At 45.4% G+C, this 22,026-nt stretch overlaps 1 protein-coding gene across 8 annotated transcripts in view; it reads left to right on the top strand.

Annotated features, from left to right (window-relative positions):
- Yap1 (Yes1 associated transcriptional regulator) overlaps positions 1–22,026 on the top strand; it is an 84,335-nt gene that overhangs the window by 44,628 nt on the left and 17,681 nt on the right. The window contains exons 4-6 of one of the 8 annotated variants that reach the window (XM_076575625.1): positions 4,851–4,970; positions 18,616–18,809; positions 21,172–21,219. In XM_076575625.1, the coding sequence (XP_076431740.1) occupies positions 4,851–4,970; positions 18,616–18,809; positions 21,172–21,219 (362 nt within the window). The remainder of the gene's footprint in view (positions 1–4,850; positions 4,971–18,615; positions 18,810–21,171; positions 21,220–22,026) is intronic. The other 7 variants (XM_076575627.1, XM_076575626.1, XM_006983784.4 and 4 more) reach the window with 7 other exon arrangements.

The raw sequence follows: 22,026 nt of genomic DNA, 5'->3' as shown, positions 1-22,026 counted from the left end.
CCCAGGTCCTCTGGAACAGCAGCCAGTGCTCTAAACCCCTGAGCCATCTCTCCAGTCCTTCAGTTAGCTATGAAGGGAGGTTTGCTAGAGTGTCCAGAGGTAGTGGGGAGTGGATATGGTCAGGCTGCCTTGTGTATTGTATATATGTATGAATTGAGAGTGGCCTGTCCCAGGCTCTCTGGGTACATGTGGCATTCTAGGGATTTTAACGTGATAAGCAGGGGTGAGTTGTGACAGTGGTCACTGTTTTACTTTGAGACTAGATGTTGCCAAAATCATTCATTCAACAGATGTGAAATGTTGTGTTTTCTGTAACAAAGTCTCAGCAGGGAGTGCTATGTGGATGTCTGTCTGTCCCTTGCTGAACCTGCAGGCAGGACACAGGAAGCTGGCAACAGGGAAGCATTCCTACCCTCAGCTCATACTCGGCCCTTCCTGCATGCCAGCTACTGTTTAAATCATGAGACGGTTCTAAACATACGTCGTGTTTCCTGTAGTTAAAATGGAAAGGGGAAGATAGACCAGTTACCAGTTGACTGAAGGAGACGGCCTCTTGCATGGCTTTCCCACTGGAGCTCCTGTAACTGCTGTCTGTGACGCTGGGACCTGGGTGGACTCACGGAGGGGCTGAGCATCTCTGGAGAAGGGGAAGAATCCACGCAGAGCACATTGGCCCTCCTGGTGGTCTTGAGCCAGGTTTTGGAAAGTCAAAGCTAGTAAGTAAGTGAACCATTTAGGTCCTTTTAGGTTCTGAAGAGAGAGGGTATATGATCTGAATTTGTTCATTCAACAAACAAGAAATCAGAGAGTATTTGGAGCTTCGAGGATGGTTGGAATGTAGCTGGTGAGTGGTGAGAGAGGGGCTGGGTGAAGGGAGAGAGAGATGGAGGTGTGTGGGCACCTGCTCAGACCTGAAACAACACTAACAGTGGTAGAGAGTGGGGACAAACAGAAGACACTCTCCGGATACCTTAGTGGGAGGGGCTTCTGAGCCTTGTTCTGAAAATTTTTAGAATTCCATTAAAAACATAGCTCCTGGGCTGGAGACGTGCGTGGCTAAGTGGTTAAGAGCACTGGTTGCTCTTCCGGAGGCAGAACTATTTGTTCAAGAACACCTGCTGTAGGCATTCCATGTGGAACTTTCTTCTTTAATTGTGAGTGTTCATCTCCATTCCGTAGCCACTGAGAGGACGTATCACTACAGAGTTTGCCCAGGATTAGAAAGCTAATAAATATTGGGTCAAAGTAGACCAAGTTGTAAGCTCCAGGCAGGGCTCAGGACACACAGTGTGCAGGACTCGGAAGCACTGGGAATCCACCCCAAGTCTTCAGGTACGTGGTCCCAAGTGTTGTCTCCACGCTGCCATTGTGGTCTAGGAAGGAGTTTGGGGCACACCAACCAGCATGTTCTAGTGGTTTGATGCAAGGATTTTCTTGAGAGTTTGTTGGGGTGGGGAGTGTCCTGACAATTTACTAAAGCAGGTTCCATCAGTCTATGTATGGTTGCTTTAGAATTCGGTGTCTAAGCTTGTACACAAAAACGGCAGTATTTCAGAAGCTGAGGCGAAAGGGTTTTGTGTGCATGTGTGCACGCGTGAGACCCACTCTGAACACAGCGACACGCCTTATAAAGTGTTAGCAGAGCATAGCTGTTGGAGAGGGACTAGTGTTAACTTGTGCGAGGCCTCTAAGGGGACTTCTACAAGTTTCAGGAGGAGGAAGTTTGCTGTTGGTCAAGCCTGATGTTCTGAAGAGCATAAACCCAGACCTGCCACTTCCTAACTCAGGCCCAGTAACTTCGCCTTGAGAGGGGCCCGGATTTTAGGTTGCTTATTTTAGGAGGTCATTGAGTCTGCTTTCTGAGAAACTCCTTGTGAGCCCTGTACTTTATGCTGGCCACTCAGTGTCCTCCATGATCGCTCTGTCTCGATCTGGCAGGGCAGGGGGAGGGGTTGGTCTAACTAGGTGGCAGTGAAGAGTTTCCTGATTGAGTACAGGCTGTAGGCAAGAGCATACAGGCAAGTGCATGGAGTTGAGTCATCTCTAGGGTTACAGTGCATCTTACTTGTTTAAGATACTGTTCTAGTAGATAAATTATCAATCAAACAGTATTGGCAAATCCTACATAAAATTGTATTTTCCTAAGGATAAATCTGAATTTTGAGTTATTTTTAAATTAACCTTGATTTTTCTTATTCTGATTCCAGTTTTTCACCCTCTTTACGTCTCATTTAAACTGTTGGCCTCTTCTTACCCTCCAAGGGTTGCTGTTTGTTTTTGTTTTCCCTTCAATCTTTTTCGCCTTGCCCAAAAGGCTTTGGTGTCTGGATCCAGCATGGTAGTCTAGTTTTGAAAAAACACCCCCATCTCTTAATTCCCAAAGGCCTGGCCTGAGGATGTGAATTGAGATGATGGAGACCTAGTCTCAAAAAAACAAACAAGAACAAAAACAAAAAAGAAAAGAAAAATGTTAAGTTACCAAATTCCTCCTCAGGACCATGTCTGATGAAGCCTAGATTTATATTATTTTACTAAATTTTGACTACAGTTAAAGATCTTCCCTTTCTATTGATTGATTGATTGATTGATGACTGACTAATGCTCTGGGACATCAAATTGCCTAGCATGTACTGAGCACCTGACTGTGGAGCTGTAGCCCAGACCGCCTTCCTTTTCCAGCTCACTCTCCGTAATTCTGCTGTTAAAGGTTGAATTGGCATGCAGAGTTGTTTGGGGCACCTTCCTGATCTCTTGTCCACATAACTTCCTCCCTCCCTCCCTGCCTCCCTCCCTCCCTCCCTCCCTCCCTCCCTCCCTCCCTCCCTCCCTCCTTCCCTTCCTCCCTCCTTCCTTTCTTTTTTTTGTTTTGTTTATTGAGACAGGATTTCTTTGTGTAACATTCTGTTTATACACGACATACAGGAAATGTTAAAGACACAGATGAATAGGTAGTTTGCAGTTACTTTTTTTTTTTTTTTTTTTTTTTTTTGAGACAGGTCTTGGCTGTCCTGGAACTGGTTTTATAGCCCAGGCTGACCATGAACTCAGAGACCCGCCTGCCCCTGCCTCCCAAGTGCTGGGATTGAAGGCTGCGCCACTGCTGCCCAGCTTCACAGTTGCATTTTGATACTGAGTGCTTATAAGGTTGTTAGCGTAATCTTTGAGTAAGTGCATTATTTAATTTTAATTACCATGAAGAGAAGATACAGCGAGTGCCCTCTTGATTCTCACTTAGCCTGTTGCCTTCGTTAGTCATGTCTGTTACTTATGTTTTACTGTTTTTCTTCAGTTATTTAATGGTAGATGAGACTGTTATTAATGGAAAACGTTCTGAACTAATGCCTTTTCCAGAACTAGAAATCAAACCCAGGATCTAACACATTCTAGGCAAGCTCTTACCCATTGATTTACATTGCTAACACTTTAAAACAGTTTTAAAGATGAGGTTGGATTAGTGCTGGCCTTGAGCTTTTGATTGTGTGAGCTTGCCTCAGTCTCCTGAATAATTTAGATTACAGGTGTGTGTGTGTGTGTGTGTGTGTGTGTGTGTGTGTGAGAGAGAGAGAGAGAGAGAGAGAGAGAGAGAGAGAGAGAGAGAGAGAACACGAGAACGAGAACACAATGCCTGGCCCACTTGGATTTAGTTCTTGTGGGTCTACCATTCTTAGTGAAATAAATACTATTAAAGCTTGATAGATTTCTTATAATCAGGAACGCTGACAAAAGTTTAGGGCAGTAGATTTATAGCTCCAGGAAACAGAAGTGTTTGAGTTTCAGGTCTACCTTGGACATGCCTGGTGGTTCATCTGTATGTGGGGACAAGAACATTGCACGGTGGGAATCGGCAGTCATGGCCTCTTGCTTTCCTTTGTCCCAGATGGGCTAGGGAGAACATGGGGGAAGTCCCGATATCACTGATGGTTCTGACCATGATGGCTAAGGTGCAGAATGGTGTTGCTAAGCAACAGAGTCAGAGTATGGAAGTCTCCTGGGAGTGTCCAGCTGTGGCTCTCTGAGGCATCTAGTGGCCACTGCCAGTCTGTCAGTCACACAGTATCTTAGGACTTTGAACTTTATTCAGTTTTTCAAGACAGGGTTTCTCTGTGTGTGTAGCCCTGACTGTCCTAGAACTCACACTGTAGACCAGGCTGCCCTCAACCAACAGAGATCCGCCTGCCAAGTTCTGGATTAAAGGTGTGCACCACCACTGTCTACCTTTGAACTTGTAAACGCCTTGTGCATTTTTTCAAAAATATCTTAGAGTTGAACCTTCTTCTCGGTTAAAGGTTTGAGAGTTGTCTGTCTAGTGGATGGTTCAGTGGTTCCCTAGTTTTATTCTGGGCCTCTTTTCATTAGTTACTTTACAGACGCTTCCTTACGCTCATGAAACTAGGAAAATCTTTTTACCTTCCAACAGGTGTCACATGTCCTAGCCCCTCCCACCCTCCCAACAGACAGACCTTCAGCCACAGTCCTCTCATGCCAGCTGTCTCTGTTCTGCTTCACAACAAACTTTAATGTATTCGGACCGTCATACTCTGTATTCTCTAAGTTAGTTGCATAAATAGTGGATCTAAATGGAGCAGGCTGTGTCAGCTGAAGTGTGCTTCTAATCTGACTACTAAAGTTCTCATCTGTGTCTTGGGGAGCTGGCTTTATTCTTTAAGTTTGGTTTTCATGGAGGAGAATCAGGTATGTTGTCCTGCCTTATTTTCTCTGGACATAGGCTGCAGTCTGTTTTAATGCATTGCTTTATATCTAATTGTGTGTGTTCTGTTTAAATGAGCACTGCTCAGCTCCTTAAGGTACACCAGCTCAAAACCAACCATAGTCTGTTCTCTGTGTTACAGGACCTCTTCCTGATGGATGGGAGCAAGCCATGACTCAGGATGGAGACGTTTACTACATAAACCATAAGAACAAGACCACGTCCTGGCTGGACCCAAGGCTTGACCCTCGTTTTGGTAAAGGTTTACCTCAGAACCTTTGCGGTCATTTTGATGATAGTATGGGGGCTGGGGGATTTAAGAAAACCCATCTCAGTGAAACTGCATTGCCTTGTGGTGAGCAGTGGCTGCACACCCAGCCTTTTCTTATGCTTTGTATTTTGTTTAAACTTGAGAAATCTAGATCCAAAGCAGCAGCATTCTAGCCTGGGTTGATGGTGAATGCTGTGGAAGGGCCATAGTCTCTGCTGCTTAATTCATAGCGGTGATCTTCTTGGAAACAGGCCACGCTGCTCAGGCTTGTCCACAACCTGCAGCCCTCGTCTCCCTTGAGATGCTCCTGCCAGTGCTTGGCTGAACCATCAGGGCCGAAGGGGGGGCGGGGGGGGGGGGGGACAGACCCCAAGCACCACATCAAGTCTAAGGAAAGCATTTCACAACTGTTGGGAATTTTTTGACCTCGTTTTATGTTAAGGTCCTTTCCTTCACTTTTATTTAGGATATGAAAGGCAAAACAGAGCCCTCCTCCCAAATGTGCGCGTTTTTATAAGGGTCTTTGTGCCCGTTTACTGGTTTTTTTGTCCATATTTCTTTCCTGGTAGTATTTTGTCTGTTGGCTTTCTGAATCTCTTTCCAAAGCATGGAAAATGAATCTAAAGAGGAACAGATAATGTGGTTTGAGCATTCATCTTGGCCCCATGCTGCTTAATGGAAACAATGTGTGGATTAGTGCAGTCAGACTCACGGGCGGAGCCTTTGAAGCTTCCCAGGGGCTGACCTGGCCACACCACAGGCCTTACTGGAAAGAAGAATTAACTCTGTAAACACCATCAAAACACAACCCTGGGGCTGGGTAAAAACATCGAGCCTCCAATACAGCCTCCCCCCATCTGTTTACTAGGAAACAGACAACAATAAAAAGCAGTGTTGGGGTGTGCCTCCAATGTCGGCTTTATGGATGGGTTGCCCCTCCCCTCACCCCCAAGGAAAGTCAGAGCTGGGGTTGCAGCCTAGACGGTTATTTTGACAGCCAGTTTGGCTCAAATACCAGCTGTTCAAGCTTTCAAACCTGTTGTGGTGTTAAGAAAGTAATGTACCTGTTAGCAGTTTGCATCTTCAGGTTCTTTTTAATGTTTGAATAGTTCTTGTGGTTGAAAACCCTTAAATGCTGCATGAATATTCACTGGATGATAACAGCTACGTTTCTGTAATCGGATTTGATGATTCCATTCCCCTGCCCTTGGGAGTTTGGAAGAATCAGGTTGTGCCGCTGCCTCCAACTTTTAACACACACTGTGTGTGTGTGTGTGTGTGTGTGTGTGTGTGTGTGTGTGTGTGTGTGTGTGTGTGTGTGTGTGTTGACGTGTGTGTTGAAAGAAAAGAAATCGGGAAAAGTATTAGTAGTGAAGGAAAGAAACTTGGCTGTTAGGTTAGTTTATCTGGTGATGGTACCTACAGCTGAGTCTTTTAAGGAAGAGCGGGTATTTGAGGTGGGGAAAAAAGACATCCCCCGCCCCCAGCACACATGCGTGTGCACACGCGATAAAGAGAGCAACAAAAGTCTCCTGCCTCCCTCCCTCCCTCCCTTCCTTTCGCTTCCCTCTTTGGGCCCCGCTGTGTGTGTGTATTCCAGACAGGCTTGACTACATGCCAGAGCTTTTTATTTTGTGGCCCGACTTTTAATCTGTTCCAGACCTTTGCAGTCAGAGCTGGAGTGTAACTGAGGGTGGGGAGAAAAACCAAGTGGGCTTCTCTGTGTCAGAGCAGAGCAGAGAGAAGCAGGCTGTCAGCTCTGGGCTTGACTCTTGCCGCCTTCAAACCCAAAGTTCGCCATAGTGGGTTACGTTTTATCTCTGCCAAAGACATACAAACTGCCCCTCTTGTTTCTGACCCTGGGGCCATGCAAACGCAAGCACATGCTGTCAGTTACTGCTTCCATGCCTGTGGAGTTGACTTGCTTCTCTGTGTTCTTAAATACAGTTGAGTCTTAGAGTCTTAGCTAAGGAAAAATGTGCCCGAGTCTTCTAGAATGGAGGATGAACTGTAACTTACCACCTGCTCCAGCATCAACTCTCAAGTTTATATTCTTTATTAGGTTCTTTTTTATAGAATAACCCACTTGGTGGTGTTATTGTTTCTGGTTTTTCGAGGCAAGGTTCTCTGTGTATTCCTGGCTTTCCTGAAACTCTTCATGTAGACCAGGCTGGCCTCGAACTCAGAGATCCACCTGCCTCTGCCTTCTGAGTGCTGAGATCAAAGGTGTGCACCACCGCTGCCTGGCCCCACTTCCCTTTTTACATCTCTATTTTTATGTGTGGTTAGCATACACTTGTGGAAGATGCTGGTTGGTAAACTTAGCCCTCTGCTTTTAGCTGCATTAAAGAATGTGGTAGTGTTATGTAGTATTTATGCTGGCTTGAAATTATTCATATTTTGGCTACAGAGATAGATGGCTCAGTGAGTAAAGTACTTTAGTGTAAATATGAGGAGGCTGCGTTTGTTTGTTTGTTTGTGTTGTTTCCAGACAGGTCTGGCTGTGTAACCCAGGCTGGCCTGGAAATAAGAGATCTCTGGTTTTGCCTCCTGAATGGTGGGATTAAAGGTATGCACCTCCACACCCAGCTTTTTATTTATCATTTCTTTTAACTTTATGTCCATTTAAAAAAAATTGATTCTTTTTTTTAATTATTATTATTTTATTTCACATATATGAGTGTTTTGTCCTTATGTATATCTGTGCACTATATGAGATACCAAACATACAGAGAAAGAAAAATATTTGTAGTCTGGGTTCTTGTGTATGGTTACTTCTCAACAACCTGGGTTTCGGAGGCCAGGGAAGGCTAGCTTTCGTCTGCTGGTTGAGCTGGGACTTTCTTTGAAGAGGAGCCAGGGTCTGTTAACCTTTCACCTAGAGACAAGCACCAGCTCCAGAGACTGCCCTGGCAAATGCCTGGTGAGGCCAGAGCGGGCTGCTCTGGCGGTAGCAGAGTCGGCCCGCTGCCTGAAGGTGGTGTGCTCCTGGTCGGCTTGCTTTCTGTGTTAGAACTGACCGAGGCCACCGTGACTGACTGCCAGCCCTGCCTTGTCCCCCAGCAGTTCTTCAGCTTAAGCTTTTCTCTTTTCTTTCTGGTTTTGGAAGACAGGGTTTCTCTGTGTAGCCCTGGCAGTCTTGGAACTTGCTTTGTAGACCTGCCGTCTCTGCCTCCCGAGTGTCAGGACTAAGGTGTGCCCACCACTTCCTGGCCAACTTGAGCATTTCTTGACATGAGTTTTTGATGCATAAGATTATTGAATAAATATCCAAAATAGTTGAGGACCACTGAGATCAGCGCCTGCCCCCACCCCCAGGATCCATGTTGTAGGAAGAGAGCACTGACTCCTTTAAGGTGACCATACCCCCAATAAATAATGTTTTAAAACTAAAAACAGTTAATACTTGTGCTTGCCATTTTTATTCACCCAGGGTGAGTCGCTATGTTAGTAAGTTAAATTAATATGTATAATTTCTACATGACGAAAACTTAAGTGAACTATCTAATTCATCAGGGTTAATTTTTAGACACTTGAGCCCACACTAGCTTAGAAGAACTCACTGTGCAGTAATAAATGTTTGGCCTTTATGCTGGCTGTCTTCTTGCCCTGCTCTCTCAAGTGCTGGGATTTGTAAACATGAGCTACTCTGCTAAACTGGCAGTTTTTAAAATCCAGAAGCTTGCGATCACCTGAGGCGTGGTGAGTAACAGTTTACTTGTGATTTGAAACTAGAACTATCACATCTGTACACATGTTTGCAACTTGGTAATAAGTTCCAGGTTCTACTTGGATTAACTTTAAAATATGCTAAAGATGGGGTAGTTGTTGCTGACGGACCGGATGAAAAGGAAAAGATTTAACAGTCCGGGGTCTGGACTGGATGGCCCCTGGCTTTTGTTCACTGGTTGTCATTTTCGTCTGTCCTCCTGCCCCAGCTCACCCCAGAATCTCGGCCCTGCTTCAGTCTGTCCCTGCATCTTGCCGACAGCATGTCACTAATTTGGGACAGGACTAACTGTTCACAGTGAAGGACTGGAAGGTGCTCTGTGAGCACACCAGCCAAGGGAAAGTGAAGGAAAGGGAACCACGGTGTAGGGTGCACTTCTTTTACAGACCATTGGTTACCTGGGGACGGGCCTCATGGCAGAATTTCATGTAAGTTAAAGCCGTTTAGTCAGGAGTCTACAGTGTGAACTGAAGTGTGGTCCTTCCCTCATCTCCATGTACAGGAGAACCAGGCAGTTGGGGACAGAGAAAGCTGAGAAACAATTCGAACACACACACCCTCCATCTCGCCTCATTTAGCAGTCCATGTTCTTCCCAGAGTACAAAATGAGCTGCTGAGAAAGTTTTCTTTTGACTTATTTCATTTTTTAAATATAAGGCCTTATTCTCATGACAATCCCCCTGCCTCAGTCTCCTGAGTACTAGTATTATAGGATGTACTACAATACCTGACTCTGTTGACTTTATTTTCTTTTCTGTTCCATCCAAACTGTTTTGTGGGGTCGGAGGGGAAGAAAGCGCGTGTGCGTGCGTGCGTGCGTGCGTGCGTGCGTGCGTGTGCGTGTGTGTACACAAAGTGTCCTACTCAAGTTGGTCAGGGAACAACTTTAGAATTCAGTTCTTTCCTTCCACCATGTGGACCTCCAGGGTTGACCTCAGATCATCTGGCTCCTCTCTTCCCTAAAAGTTACCTTAAGTCTGAAAATTCAAGACATTTTCTAGGAAACTCAGGGAGGCCTATGGCTGACCCTGGCTCCTTTTTATCAACAGCCATGGGGTGGTTTGGTTTGCTGTCAGAGCAGATTTAAGTACAACTCAGGATAGTTTTTCTTTTGTCATGCAAACAGCTCAGACTTTATTTTATCCAGGAGCATATTTTAATTTTTTTTTTTGTTGTTGTTGTTGACATTTTGCTTTTGCCTTTTTTAGAGTTGATTAAAACTGGAGATAGCATAGTGGATGGGAGTGGTCCAGGAGCTGGTCCTCGGGGAAGAAGTCTCTAGCGCGTCTTTGCCTGTCTCACGCTGTCCCCCTCCCTCTCCCTAGAAACAAAGCTTGTTCTCTTTCCTGCTTGTGGGCAGTAGATAGCCAATCGGTCCTCTGTTCTGGATAGGGAAGATGGGACAATGTATTCTCTTCTGGAACTGCTTCGAGCTGGCATTGGGGCATTGTGAAGGCCCCCAGAAAGGCTGAAAGTCTGGTCAAAGGCTGGGCAATGGGGCCCGTTGTCAGAAGCATGTGGTTATCTGACCCAGCTGTAGAGGCAGGGAACAATTACGTTGGGCTGGCCAGTCCCCATCACATAGACAGGAGTCTCTGCTGACGTCCGTAGCAGGGAAAGCGCTGCAGGCTGTGTCCACACTGCTCCTTTGGTGTTTCTGCCAGACTGCTGAGATACAGACTAGAGACAGGGGTTAAAATGTATGAATTCATTTGGAACCTCTTGGCCCATGATCTTAGTAATTGGGAAAGGAAGACAAGGAGGGAGAGAAATACCATCCTCTGGAAGAGACAGGTGAGGAAAAATTAAAAGTTTTAGATAAATTAATATCATCAATCAGTACTGAAATCCATATCATGGAAAGCATGTAATGAATAACCAAGGAAAATTTAAAATTCTTTTAAAATCCTGAGCTTGTGACCCAAAGAGTATCAGAATTGTATTAATGTTAAGATCTGAAATTTTGGGCTGGAGAGATGGCTCAAAGGTTAAGAGCACTGGTTGCTCTTTCAGAGGTCCTGAGTTCAGTTCCCAGCAACCACATGGTGGCTCACAACCACCTGTAATGAGACCTGGTGCCCTCTTCTGGCCTGCAGGCACACATGCAGGCAGAACATTGTATACATAATAAATAAATAAATAAATAAATATATTTTTAAAAAGAGATCTGAAATTTTAAAATCTTAATATAATGACATCACCTGCATGTGGTTCTGCTGATGCCCCAGAGGGGAGCACGTCCTCTCCAGGCCCCGCCCACACAAGAGGCCTCGGAGGAACAAACAGCAGGCAGGGACTGGACCTCTGCCCTGCCCAGATGGCTGGAGCCTGAGAGAGACAGCTGGGGAACACCAGGCCAAGGCCGGAGGACTTTTCCTCAGCCCACAAAACAAAGGTGAAACAGTGGGCTGCCACAGACAGCCTGAGCACTGAGTGCCCGGCCCTCGCTGCCCTTAGTAAAGATGGCGGTGAAGTCATAGGACCAGCCTGTTTTGACCTTAGCCAAGATGGCGGCTAGACCATGTGGTTGCCCTTATATAAGATGGTACCACCTGACCATGTGTTCATGTGGGGTTTTTCCCCTCCAAAATAAACTGAGCAGATAAAGAACAGATAACTTGAAGCATTTAAAAGTCAGAAAGAAATATAGATGGTGATATCAATGATACATTTCCATTCGCGCATAGGAAATAGACTGAGAAAGGAAGGTGGGGAAGTAGCGGTGCAGCCGGGCAGGAGAGAGGGACGCACCCCACCCCACCCACCCCATCCCCTGGCTGCTCGAGTGCGAGCAGCCGCAGGGGAGCGACCCAGGCCATCGGCAGTGGTGGGTGGGGGTGGGGCACCATGGGGACATTTTCCACAGTGGGGTAGAAGGCCCAGCAGACTGACCTCCCAGGGGTCATGGAGGACCACTGAGCGGTGCAGGCCGGTGCAGACCAGCCGGTAGACCATCGGAACACAGGCTGGGGGCCGTGGAATTGAGAGGATAAGCTGTCTCCGTATGCCGCCGCACAGGGACAGGAGCCGAGGTTAGAGCCCAAAAGACGCTGGTACCAGCGAGTGGAGCGAGAGGAATCCTCACTTGTGGGAAAGTGGCAGAAGGGAAGGAGGAATCTTACTGATCAGTAGAGTGAAGAGACCCTGGCAATGCTCCAGCCTGAAAAATGGAGGGTGGTACAGGATCCTGGAGCTCCTCAGACTGCCGCAGGGCAGGAGAAAGCAATGGGATTGCCTGGCGATGTTCGCCACCCATGTTGTGAATTACTGCGTGGGAGACCCCTGAGGGTATCCCGCGTGTGCAAGGAAACATACTGGGCAGATGCATGCCATGTGGTAGTGGAGGTGGTCAGTAATTCACAACCCAGATGCTGCATCCACATGGAGAATTTATTATATAGAGGAAGGAAGGAGAGAGGGGGGGAGAGAAAGAAAGGGGAAGGGGGAGTTTTTCCTTAGAATGAGGCTTTTACGTCAGGACAATGATGAGGGGTCAGGATGTTAGCAGGGGTACTGTTTGAGTCGGGGTTACTCTGTAATGCAGACTGGCCTGTCACTGTGCAGCTCCAGCTTACCTTCGACTGGCGATCCTCCTGCCCAGTGCTGGGATTGCAGACAGGAAGCACTGTTCCCAGACCAGTTTGTTCACCAATTATGTTTTATAAGAAATTTACTTAATCTTATCATCACTGTCAACAAAAACAATCTAGTGTGGAAGACTCGTCATTTTCTATTTTTTAATAAATGAAATGCTTATTAAGCTTGGGTTCTGTTTGGATACTTGTCATATTTCATAATGCCAGTACTTCTCAATTTAAAAAGGGGTCATTTTCTAATATTGTTTGTTTGTTTATTTAATTTGTTAGATTCATTTTATTTTTGCGGGTTTTGTCTGCATATATTTCAGGGCACTACTGTGTGCCGGGCAGCTGTGGAAGCCAGAAAGGGGCATTGGATCCCTTGGAGTTGGAACTGCAGGTGGTTGTGAGGCACAGTGTGGGGTTAGACTCACACTTGGGCCTCAGGAAGAGCATTGGTGCTCTTGTCTTTGTCCTGCATCTCCAGCCACTTGAACTCTTTTATTTAATTAATTAGAGTTAAACACATTTTTCTTGCCAGTGGGTATTTGCTCTTGGCCTCAACTTTTAAAATAATTTTTTTTTTCTTTGTTTGTTTGGTTTTTCGAGACAGGGTTTCTCTGTGTAGCTTTGCGCCTTTCCTGGATCTCACTCTGTAGACCAGGCTGGCCTCGAACTCACGGAGATCCGCCTGCCTCTGCCTCCTGAGTGCTGGGATTAAAGGCGTGCGCCACCACCGCCCGGCTCAAAATAATTTTTAACATTATAATTTTCTATTTATGCATGCATGTCTCATGGCGCACATGTTGCTTCTCTCTACCATGTGGGTTTCAGAGATCAAACTCAGGTCATCAGACTGAGTGGTAAATGACTTGACCCTTGGAGTATTCTCGCCGTCTAAGGTCTGGCCTTTTGACTTGTTCTCTATGTGCGGAGCCTCTCAGACCAGTCCTCAACCCATATTTAGCTCCTGCTGTTGAGCTTGCCACAGTGGTGTTCATGAAATGTGAACATTCAGTGTTCTCTTGAATGCCCGTAACATGCCTCACCAAAGGAAGGATCCTCTAGCTTAACTCTGCCTTCCATCTTTATGCCTTTCAAACTTGTGGGAAAGATAAACATGAACATCTTTGGGAATCAGGAAAACCTGGAGACGGTGAATAGCATGGTCAAGTGGGAAAACAGGAGAGGGGGCTATGTATGAAGGGGCCAGTGTTTACAGGGCAGTCTCTGAAGAAAGAGGGGTGTGGGATTTACAAAGCTCCCTCGGAAACAAGACTCAGTAGGTTATTGAATCGGTGTACCCATCTGTTGTAGCCTGGATTCATTAGTCTAAAGGCTGGGGTAGGTGTGGGGAAGTGTGATATACCACAGTGCCTCTGTCTATTTGTCTGTGTTGGTGACAGATAATTTTATTAAGGTTATTGGTGCTTGGCAAATCTTTACTCTCAAATACTGTTAGCTTCCTGTCCATTCCCCAGGAAAACACAACTTATTCCAACATAATTTAAATAATTTATTCTTTGTTTTTAAGGATTTTGTTAAAATGTCTTGTTTGTTTGTTTTGGTTTGTTTTGTTTTTCAAGACAGGGTTTCTTTGTGTAGTTTTGGAGCCTGTCCTGGAACTTGCTCTGTAGACCAGGCTGGCCTCGAACTCACAGAGATACACCTAAATGTTCATTTTTTTAAAAATGTCCATTTTATGTTTATGTGTGTATGCCTGGCTGGCTGTAGGTGTGTGTGCAGAGCCCTTAGAACTTGAGTTACAAAGGTTGTAAGTCACCGGAGTTGGTGCTGGGAACTGAACTCAGGTCCTCTGGGAGAGCAGTAAGTGCTCTTCACTGCTGAGCTATCTCTCCAGGCTCCCCATTTATTCTTAAAATATTTTATGTCTAATGTGGTTTTGTTGTGTGGAGATAAGGCTTTGAAGAAGGTCAGGTAGATGATTGTGCCCTGAGGTCATTTGCTCTGGAGACAACTAGTAAACAAGATATAACCAAGAGGATATCCCCAGGAGGTGTGCTAAACACATCACCACTGGATGGAAGATAAAAGGACATAAGACAATGGAAAGTAGTGTCGGAATCTGCCAAGCCAAAGGGCTAGGTGCCCCTGGATTCCACAGACTAAAAGTGTTAAGAACAGGGAAGGCACTGCTGCTGACTGGCCCAGACTTGCCCTAATACAGGGACTTAAGGATTAACTAGCTGCAGGTTAAGGCTCTAAGAAATCACAAAACTCCTAGAATCAGTACCATGGGACCTGGAGAGATGGCCAAGGTTAAGAGCACTTGTTGCTTTTGCAGGGGTCCAGGTTTGGTTTCTAGCATCTGCAAGGTGATTCCCAATCATCAGCAGTTCTAGTTCCAGGGGAGTGTTAACAACCTCGTCTGACCTCTAAGGGCACCAGGCACACACATGGTGCAGAGACGTGCGCGTGCACACACACACAAAAAATAAAAAATAAAGCTTTTAAAAAATGGCATACCCTGTTCTTATACCAACAATACAATTAAATTAAAACCCAGAAATTAGAAGCTAACTTTTAAAACATAGCCTGCTTTATTAGCTCTTTAAACATGAAGGTTGTCCTTGTGTATGGCTGGGTTTGCACTGTGTGACAGCACCATATAGGAAGGTAATCAACAGAGTAGGATATCCAGAAATAGAAACAACAAAGAACCAGTGTAGGTGGTAAAAATTAAGTGAAAATTATGAACCCATGGAGAGAAATTAAGGGAAGTTTAAAAGCTGAAAGAACTCATGTCTACCTTACATCACAAGCAAACGATTTCCTATTCCTACCACATACGCTGTGCCTGGAATCCTAGCATTTGGGATGCTGGGACAAGAGGGTTGGGAGTTTGAGGCCAGCTTGGGCTCCATGGTGATGAGGTCAAATAACCAACGTAAAGGAAGATTATCATGTAGAAAACCACATGAGCATGGTTCATGTACAAGTATGGGGACCGGAGCTGCAGTTCGTGTTGGGTGGTAGTGTGCTTCCGCAGCATCCTCGAGGTCCTAGGATTGCTCTTCACAACAAGGGGGAAAAGGAGAATAGGAAATTGTGAAGATTGTAGAATAGGCTTAGCAAAAGTGAAGACACCCTGGGATGGACATACTATCTCTCACCCCCAAATGAGGGAAATTGGAGAATTTTGCAAGAGTTTGTGGGAGAAGGGTCTCCTTGCCTGTTAGCACTGAGGATGTGGCTGAAATCTGGAACGGGGTCAGAGTGAGTCTGGAATACTCTTTGATGACTAAAAGCCAGCAGAAGCGCTGCTCAGGTACCCTGTCATAGTACAAGGACAGAACTCAAAGGCTTCCACCAGCTTCCAAAATGGTACCGTGAGCATCGTCAGGATACCCATTGGTATGACACACATGCTTGCTGGAGAAGACGCTCTGGAGCCAGCTCACCTGAACAATGTATTCAGGGTGTGAGTCAGACATTTGCTCTTAACCTGCACAAACTAAATTTCAAGTGATTAAGATACATGGCAAAGTTAGAACTTGAGATTAGCACCTGTGAAGGATGATAAATTGCTACCATTTGGAACTTCTAAGGAAAAAGTGGATCTAAAGAATCATTTTATTAAAACACATTTAAGCTTTGTGTCCTGTGGACAGTGTTCAGATTCTGTTTTAAACAAATTAATCATGTTTTTTGCTTGTGGTTTTTTAGTGTTTCTGTGTTTGAGAGATGGGTTCTGAACTATTCGTCTGAGTTCCACATTTTTGAGGGCTGGTGAGACGAATCAGTAAAGCCTGAAGAGCCTGCAGCTTTTTGCAGGCATGATGTCTTGTATCGAATCTGTAACCCTAGCACTCTACTGTAAGATTGGAGGTGGAGACGGGCTGATCACCCTGAAGCTTATGAGCCGTCTAATTAGGAGTACACAGCAAGGGGGACTGTGCTGGAGGGTTTTATGTCAGCTTGACATAAGCTAAAGTCAGTTGAGAGAATGCTTCATAAGATTGGGCTGTAGGCAAGCCTGTAGAGCATTTTCTTATTTAGTGATTGATGGGGGAGAGCCCAGTTTGTTGTGGGTGGTGCCATCCATAGGCTGGTGGTCCTGGGTTCTATCAGTGAGCAGGCTGGGCAGGCCATGGGGAGCAAGTCAGAAAGCAGCTCTTCTCTCTGGCCTCTAGCTTCTGCCTATTGGTTTCTGTCCTGGTTCCTGTCCTGACTTCCTTTGATGATGAATTGTGATGTGGAAGAGTCACACTTGCCTCAAAAATAAGGCAGAAGGAAAGAGCTGGCTTGAGAGCTGAGTGTGCACACATAGGGTCTTGGAGTTTGTCTGGAGGTGCAACGAGATGAGCTGTCAGTGGATAGCGTGGGGAGTGGCACGTGGGGTCACTGTATTTCTGTTTCTCTGCATGCTTATGGGAATTATTTTAAAGATCTAAAGTATAAACTTGGAAGACTAGAAATATGCTTCTAAATAGTTCATGACTCATAGAAATCACTGTAGAAGGTATCTGTCACAACCAGAGGTGAATGAGTCTATTCCAAAATGCAGGTATGCAGCAAGTGGGATGTGAAGGTAAGTTTACTAACTTGAACCCTATGAGGGAGTAAATTTATGTAAACTAAGTAAATGTGACTGAAAAGATTGAGAAGGGACAGGGATACAGAAAATCTGGGTTGGGGTAGAAGTATAGGAACAAGAGAAGGACATAGAAATAAAATTGATAAACCATTGTGTGGTCTGACAAAATGGATCAGGTCTTCCCAAAATCTGGCTCTGTAAGGGAATGATCGGATTTTCTTTCTTCCAATGTTCTTGGTTCTGTAGCAATAACTGCTGACATCTTCGAAGATTTAGGTAGTTGAAAGAGAAGATAGGGTTCCTATTTCATGTTTATCCTAATAGCTAGAATTTCTGCCTTGGTGGATAATTATTCAACTGTTTTTCACGCCTGTTTGTTGTTTCTGGTCTGCTCCTGTGATGATATATTACTTTTCTTGTGTCTTTGACTAGTACCTGAAGGGAGGATTTTTCTGGCTCAGAGTGTGGGAGAGCAGTTCACGACAGTGGGGAAGCTGTGGCAGAACGAGGCTGCTTCTCTCCTGTAGGCTTCTCTCTCCCCCTTTTATTCAGTCTGGGCACCCAGCTTGGGAGTTAATACCATCCATGTTCAGCATGGTTCCTCTCCTGTTAGCTGAGCCTGTCTGGAAGCATCCTCCCAGACAGCCCCAGAGGCATGTCTTCTAGGGCATTTTAAGACCCATCAATCTGACAAGGCTTGAACTCTGAGCCTTTCACAGACAGCCTAGTGTTAATGTCATTCAGCTAGACCCACAGCCTAGGAAGATTCATAACTGGACAGTAAGAAGGCCTAGTTTGCTCAAAAAAGAGGGTGGGATTTATAGGAGCTTGCCTTGGAGGCTAGTTGCTAAAGAGCAGTTTAATTTTGCTTTCTTTTTAATGTCCTTGTAAAGCATCAGGTATGCTGCCCTGTTGTTGGGAAGTGTCAGACTCTTGAAGGGATGCTATAAGATTGATTTTAAAAAAAAAAAAATGGCTAAAGCAAGAGGCTTGGCTGGAAAAGGCGCCATTGAGCTTGGTGAGTGGAGTCTGACCCTGGGACTCACATGGTGCAAGAGAGAGCAGACATTAATGTGGGTCCAGTGACAAAAGAATTGACTTTCCCGGTGATATGCCCAGGTTATGGTCATGTTTAATGAGACCTACCCACTTGCAGGAGGACACTGGGGTCACTGTTGTGCGTTTGCTTTGTGGGGATACATTAGTAGTCAAGGTTGGTTATTTTGTTGCTTGTGTTCTCCTCAAATTAAATTTATATCCTTTGTAGAAAGTCTCTTTCCAACTTTGTTTTTAATGGTTGTGCATGCATGTGTGCATGCATGCCCACAGATTCTGTGTGGAAGTGAGAGGACAACTTTTTAGCATCAGTTCCCTTCCCACCTTACTTTTGAGACAGTCTTCTCACTGCGTACCCTAGATCACCCAACAATGACCTGCCTCTGCCTCCTGTCTCACAACAGAAGTGCTGGGCTTACACATGTGTACCATTCCATCCTGCTTTATATGTGGCACATACCTTTCTCTGTCAGGTACCTTGCTGGCCCCCTCTGGCTGTGTTTGTACAGGTTGCCCACTTGGGTGGCATATTCCTATTCTCTGGTGCTGTCCACGTTCCATTTGCTGGGGGCTTCTGTAGCAGTTGTGGTGGCAGCAGTGAGGCACAGCCATCACCTGTGGTGGCACCTGAGGCGTCCGGCTGACCGTCTGTGCTCTTCAGACCTACTTTCTTCTTTGCTAGTTTTTTCAGGACACATCTTTGTCTCGTTTCAGCCATGAACCAGAGAATCACTCAGAGTGCTCCAGTGAAGCAGCCGCCACCCTTGGCTCCCCAGAGCCCACAGGGAGGTGTCCTGGGTGGGGGCAACTCCAACCAGCAGCAGCAGATGCAGCTGCAGCAGCTGCAGATGGAGAAGGAGAGACTGCGGTTGAAGCAGCAAGAATTACTGCGGCAGGTGAGGCCACAGGTTAGAGTCCAGCCTTCCTCTTTCGGTCTTTGCATTCCCACAGAAGTCTGTGCTTTGGATCTCAGCTTTGGTTAGGGAAATGGTGGCTTTATGTAAGTCGGGTCTGTCTGGCCTCTCCTTGTCCTCTTCCTTGACTGGCCTTGGGTAACATACTATAACTCATGGTCATGCATCATGAAGGGCTGTGTTAGCCAGAGTGGTGGCACACACCTCTTACCCAGCACTTGGAAGGCCAGTGCAAAAAGGTCAAGAGTTCCAAGAGCAGCCTCAGCTGCATAGTAATTTGAAGGCCAGTCCGAGCTTCATAAGAACCTGTCTCGAAGCAAACAAGAAAATAATGAATGAAAAGTACCTGTTTGGGCCATCGTCACTGCAGGTAAGCAAAAATCAAAGGAAGCCAAGACACAGGTGCCATGTTCTGAGAGCTTCACGGGCGGAGGGGTCCTGGGCCATCCCCAGAGAAAACATCTGCCTTACATGAGTTATTTGTAGAGTATACCAGCGTGACATTTTCTTTAATGACAAATGTTTCAGTATTGCTAAAACAAAGAATTTCGTTTAAGACAGAATACAATTATCCCCAAGTGCAGACCCCAATGTGTCTTGGGTGCGTTGTTTTCATGTTGAGGGGCAGGAGGAGCTGCCAGGGTGAGACTCTTCTCTTCAGAAAACGCTATTGGTCTTCAGGCTGAATAAGAAGAAATTATCTTAAAACACGTTTGAGGCTGAGGTGTAGTCTGGTGAAAGACATTTGCCTAACATGTGTGAGATCTTGGGTTCACAAAATCCCCAGACCCACCCAACAATTTTGTTTGTTTTGTTTACCTTATTTCTAGTATTTAAGCTATTGTTGTAGTGGGGAATTGGTCTTTGGTTAAGCAGTAGATCTTTTACATTTGTGTGTGAACTCTTGGAATAGATGGTAACAGTACAGTAGTACAGTACAAGAGTGTGCAAAAGGAGAATGCTCAGAAATAAAATCTCCTTTACCCGGATTCCCTAGTTTTCTTTTGGTTGTAAAACAACCAAGTTTGGGGTTGGGGATTTAGCTCAGTGGCAGAGCACTTGTCTAGCAAGCGCAAGGCCCTGGGGTTCAGTCCTCAGCTCTGAAAAGAAAAAAAAAAAGGCAAGTTTATCGTTTATACTCAACACCCCCCCCCAAGATGTTTACAAACACAAAATAGTTTTTGTTCTTCCCAAGTTGCCTTTCCCAAATCATAGCTACTGTGCATATTTAAAATCAGTTTTACACACACTCTGCTCCTAGAATGTTGACCTTAAAGATATATTAAGTTGAGCCAGACTCCTACTTTAAGTGTTGGTGCTCGTTCATAGTGTGTCCCCATGATCCAGGTGTGGTTGGCAAAGTTTATGCCAGCGGATGAGGGGAGAATGGTCTTGAAAACCCGTCTCTAAAAGACCACAGAGGAAGCATCCTCATGCAAGGGACCCCCCTCTCACTTACTCCTCACTGCAAGAAAGGATGGGTACTTTCCAGTTCCATAAAAGGCTGAGAACAAGTGGATAGCAAGGATTTCAGTGTGTAGCTGTTAGAAGAAATAAAAAGAAGTAAAAAATAAAGCCAAGTTTGTTGTCTTTATTCTGTTGTGAATAAATTGGTCAAATTAAATGCAAGTCACAGTGTCACATGCATGTGGGCTACCAAAAATCAAGAAGCTTTCATAATAAGAAATTCACTTAATTTATAATGTCAATGTCTTCCTGTTTTTACATTCGTTTTAAAGTCAAGAAATGAGCCGCTGTCACCCTGTTGCATCAATTAGCCTGGTTTTCTTGGTGGACCAATTCTGCTGCTTGTATGATTCTTCTAAAGACTTTCTAACTGTTCTCGGGTGGTGGGTCCTGAACAGATGACCCCTTTAGAGGTGACGTCTGCTCCTTTGCTCTGCTACCTCCTGTTTGTTGCCTCGTGTTGAAGGGACAGATCTCCTCTGTTCTGATGTGAATGGACTGTTTTGTTTAGCAATCCAAAGTGTGAGTACATCCTAAGGCTTCTTGTGAACTTCTTCCATCCACAGCTGTGTCTTATCACTGAAACATTGAGAGTTATTTCTTCCCGCTTCATCTAACACAGAAGCAAAGAGCCTACCTGACTGTTACTAAATGTTGCCTTTGTCTTGGCGCCAAGTCTTGCTGTCTGTCCTCCATGCTGCTAGACTGTGAGGGGCAGTCTGTTCTGTGGTGACTTTGCTGGCTCCTCTCCTTCTTAGCCTGCTGTTTCTTGGGTAGCTTGGGAATTCTGTTCTATGGTAAGATATCTGGATACAATTTATAAGTCAGCCTACACAGCCAAACCATGTGGCTTAAAGTAATTTTTATCCGTCTTATTTTTTACTCTTAGGCAATACGGAATATCAATCCCAGCACAGCAAATGCTCCAAAATGTCAGGTAGGCTCTTATATGATGTTTTAGCATTGGGGAAAAAGATAACTAAATTAGGAAAGAGAGACACCGTGTTCCTGGCCCTGTCCTCACTGGAGATGAGCCAGAGTGGATATGTTTGAGTCATCTTTCTCCCAGGACACTGAGCATTGCTTTTCCAAGGGACTGAGGACTGTCTGCCTGTGCTGATCCTCCCAGGGTGTGTGTGTGGCTCTGGAGACTCCCAGGACTTCCTAGTTCACACACAGGATCTCAGTAGTCATTCTGCCAGCCTCCAAATGTGTATGATTTTTGTTTGAGCAGCTTAAAATAAATTTTTGTTCGTCTCAATTTTTTTTTCCTAATGTTTTAAAAGAATCAGTAAATTGAGCTATAGCAAAAAAAAAGTAGTTTATATACTTGTAGGCTGTTTTTGGAAATCACAATGAATAAAGGTTTTTCTCAGTTTTTCTCTTGTGAAGGAGGACATTGTAAATGTCAGAGCTCCAGGGGAATCGAGCTCTGCCCAGTCCATGGTGAGCTCCAGGGCACACTGCTCATGGAAGCACCCGGCTGCTCTCCTGCCTGACAGACTCCTGTCTGAGCCATGGGAATGGTTGGGTTCTAGAAACTGAAGCAGATCCTATATGTTTCTGCCGTATGACACTCAAAGTAGTGGGGAGCTGGAGGGCCCATGCGCCTCTCTGAGGTGAGCAGAAGCAGCCATGAAGCATGCTCCCCCTCTTCTCCCTCACCCCACCCCTCCTGCCTCAGCCCACAGTGCTGGGATGGCTGCCACTCCTGCAGCCAGATACCTCAGGGTCTTGGAGCCGC

The sequence above is a fragment of the Peromyscus maniculatus genome, chromosome 7, assembly GCF_049852395.1.
Source record: "Peromyscus maniculatus bairdii isolate BWxNUB_F1_BW_parent chromosome 7, HU_Pman_BW_mat_3.1, whole genome shotgun sequence".
Lineage (NCBI taxonomy): Eukaryota > Metazoa > Chordata > Mammalia > Rodentia > Cricetidae > Peromyscus > Peromyscus maniculatus.
This window is presented reverse-complemented; position numbering and strand designations above follow the sequence as displayed.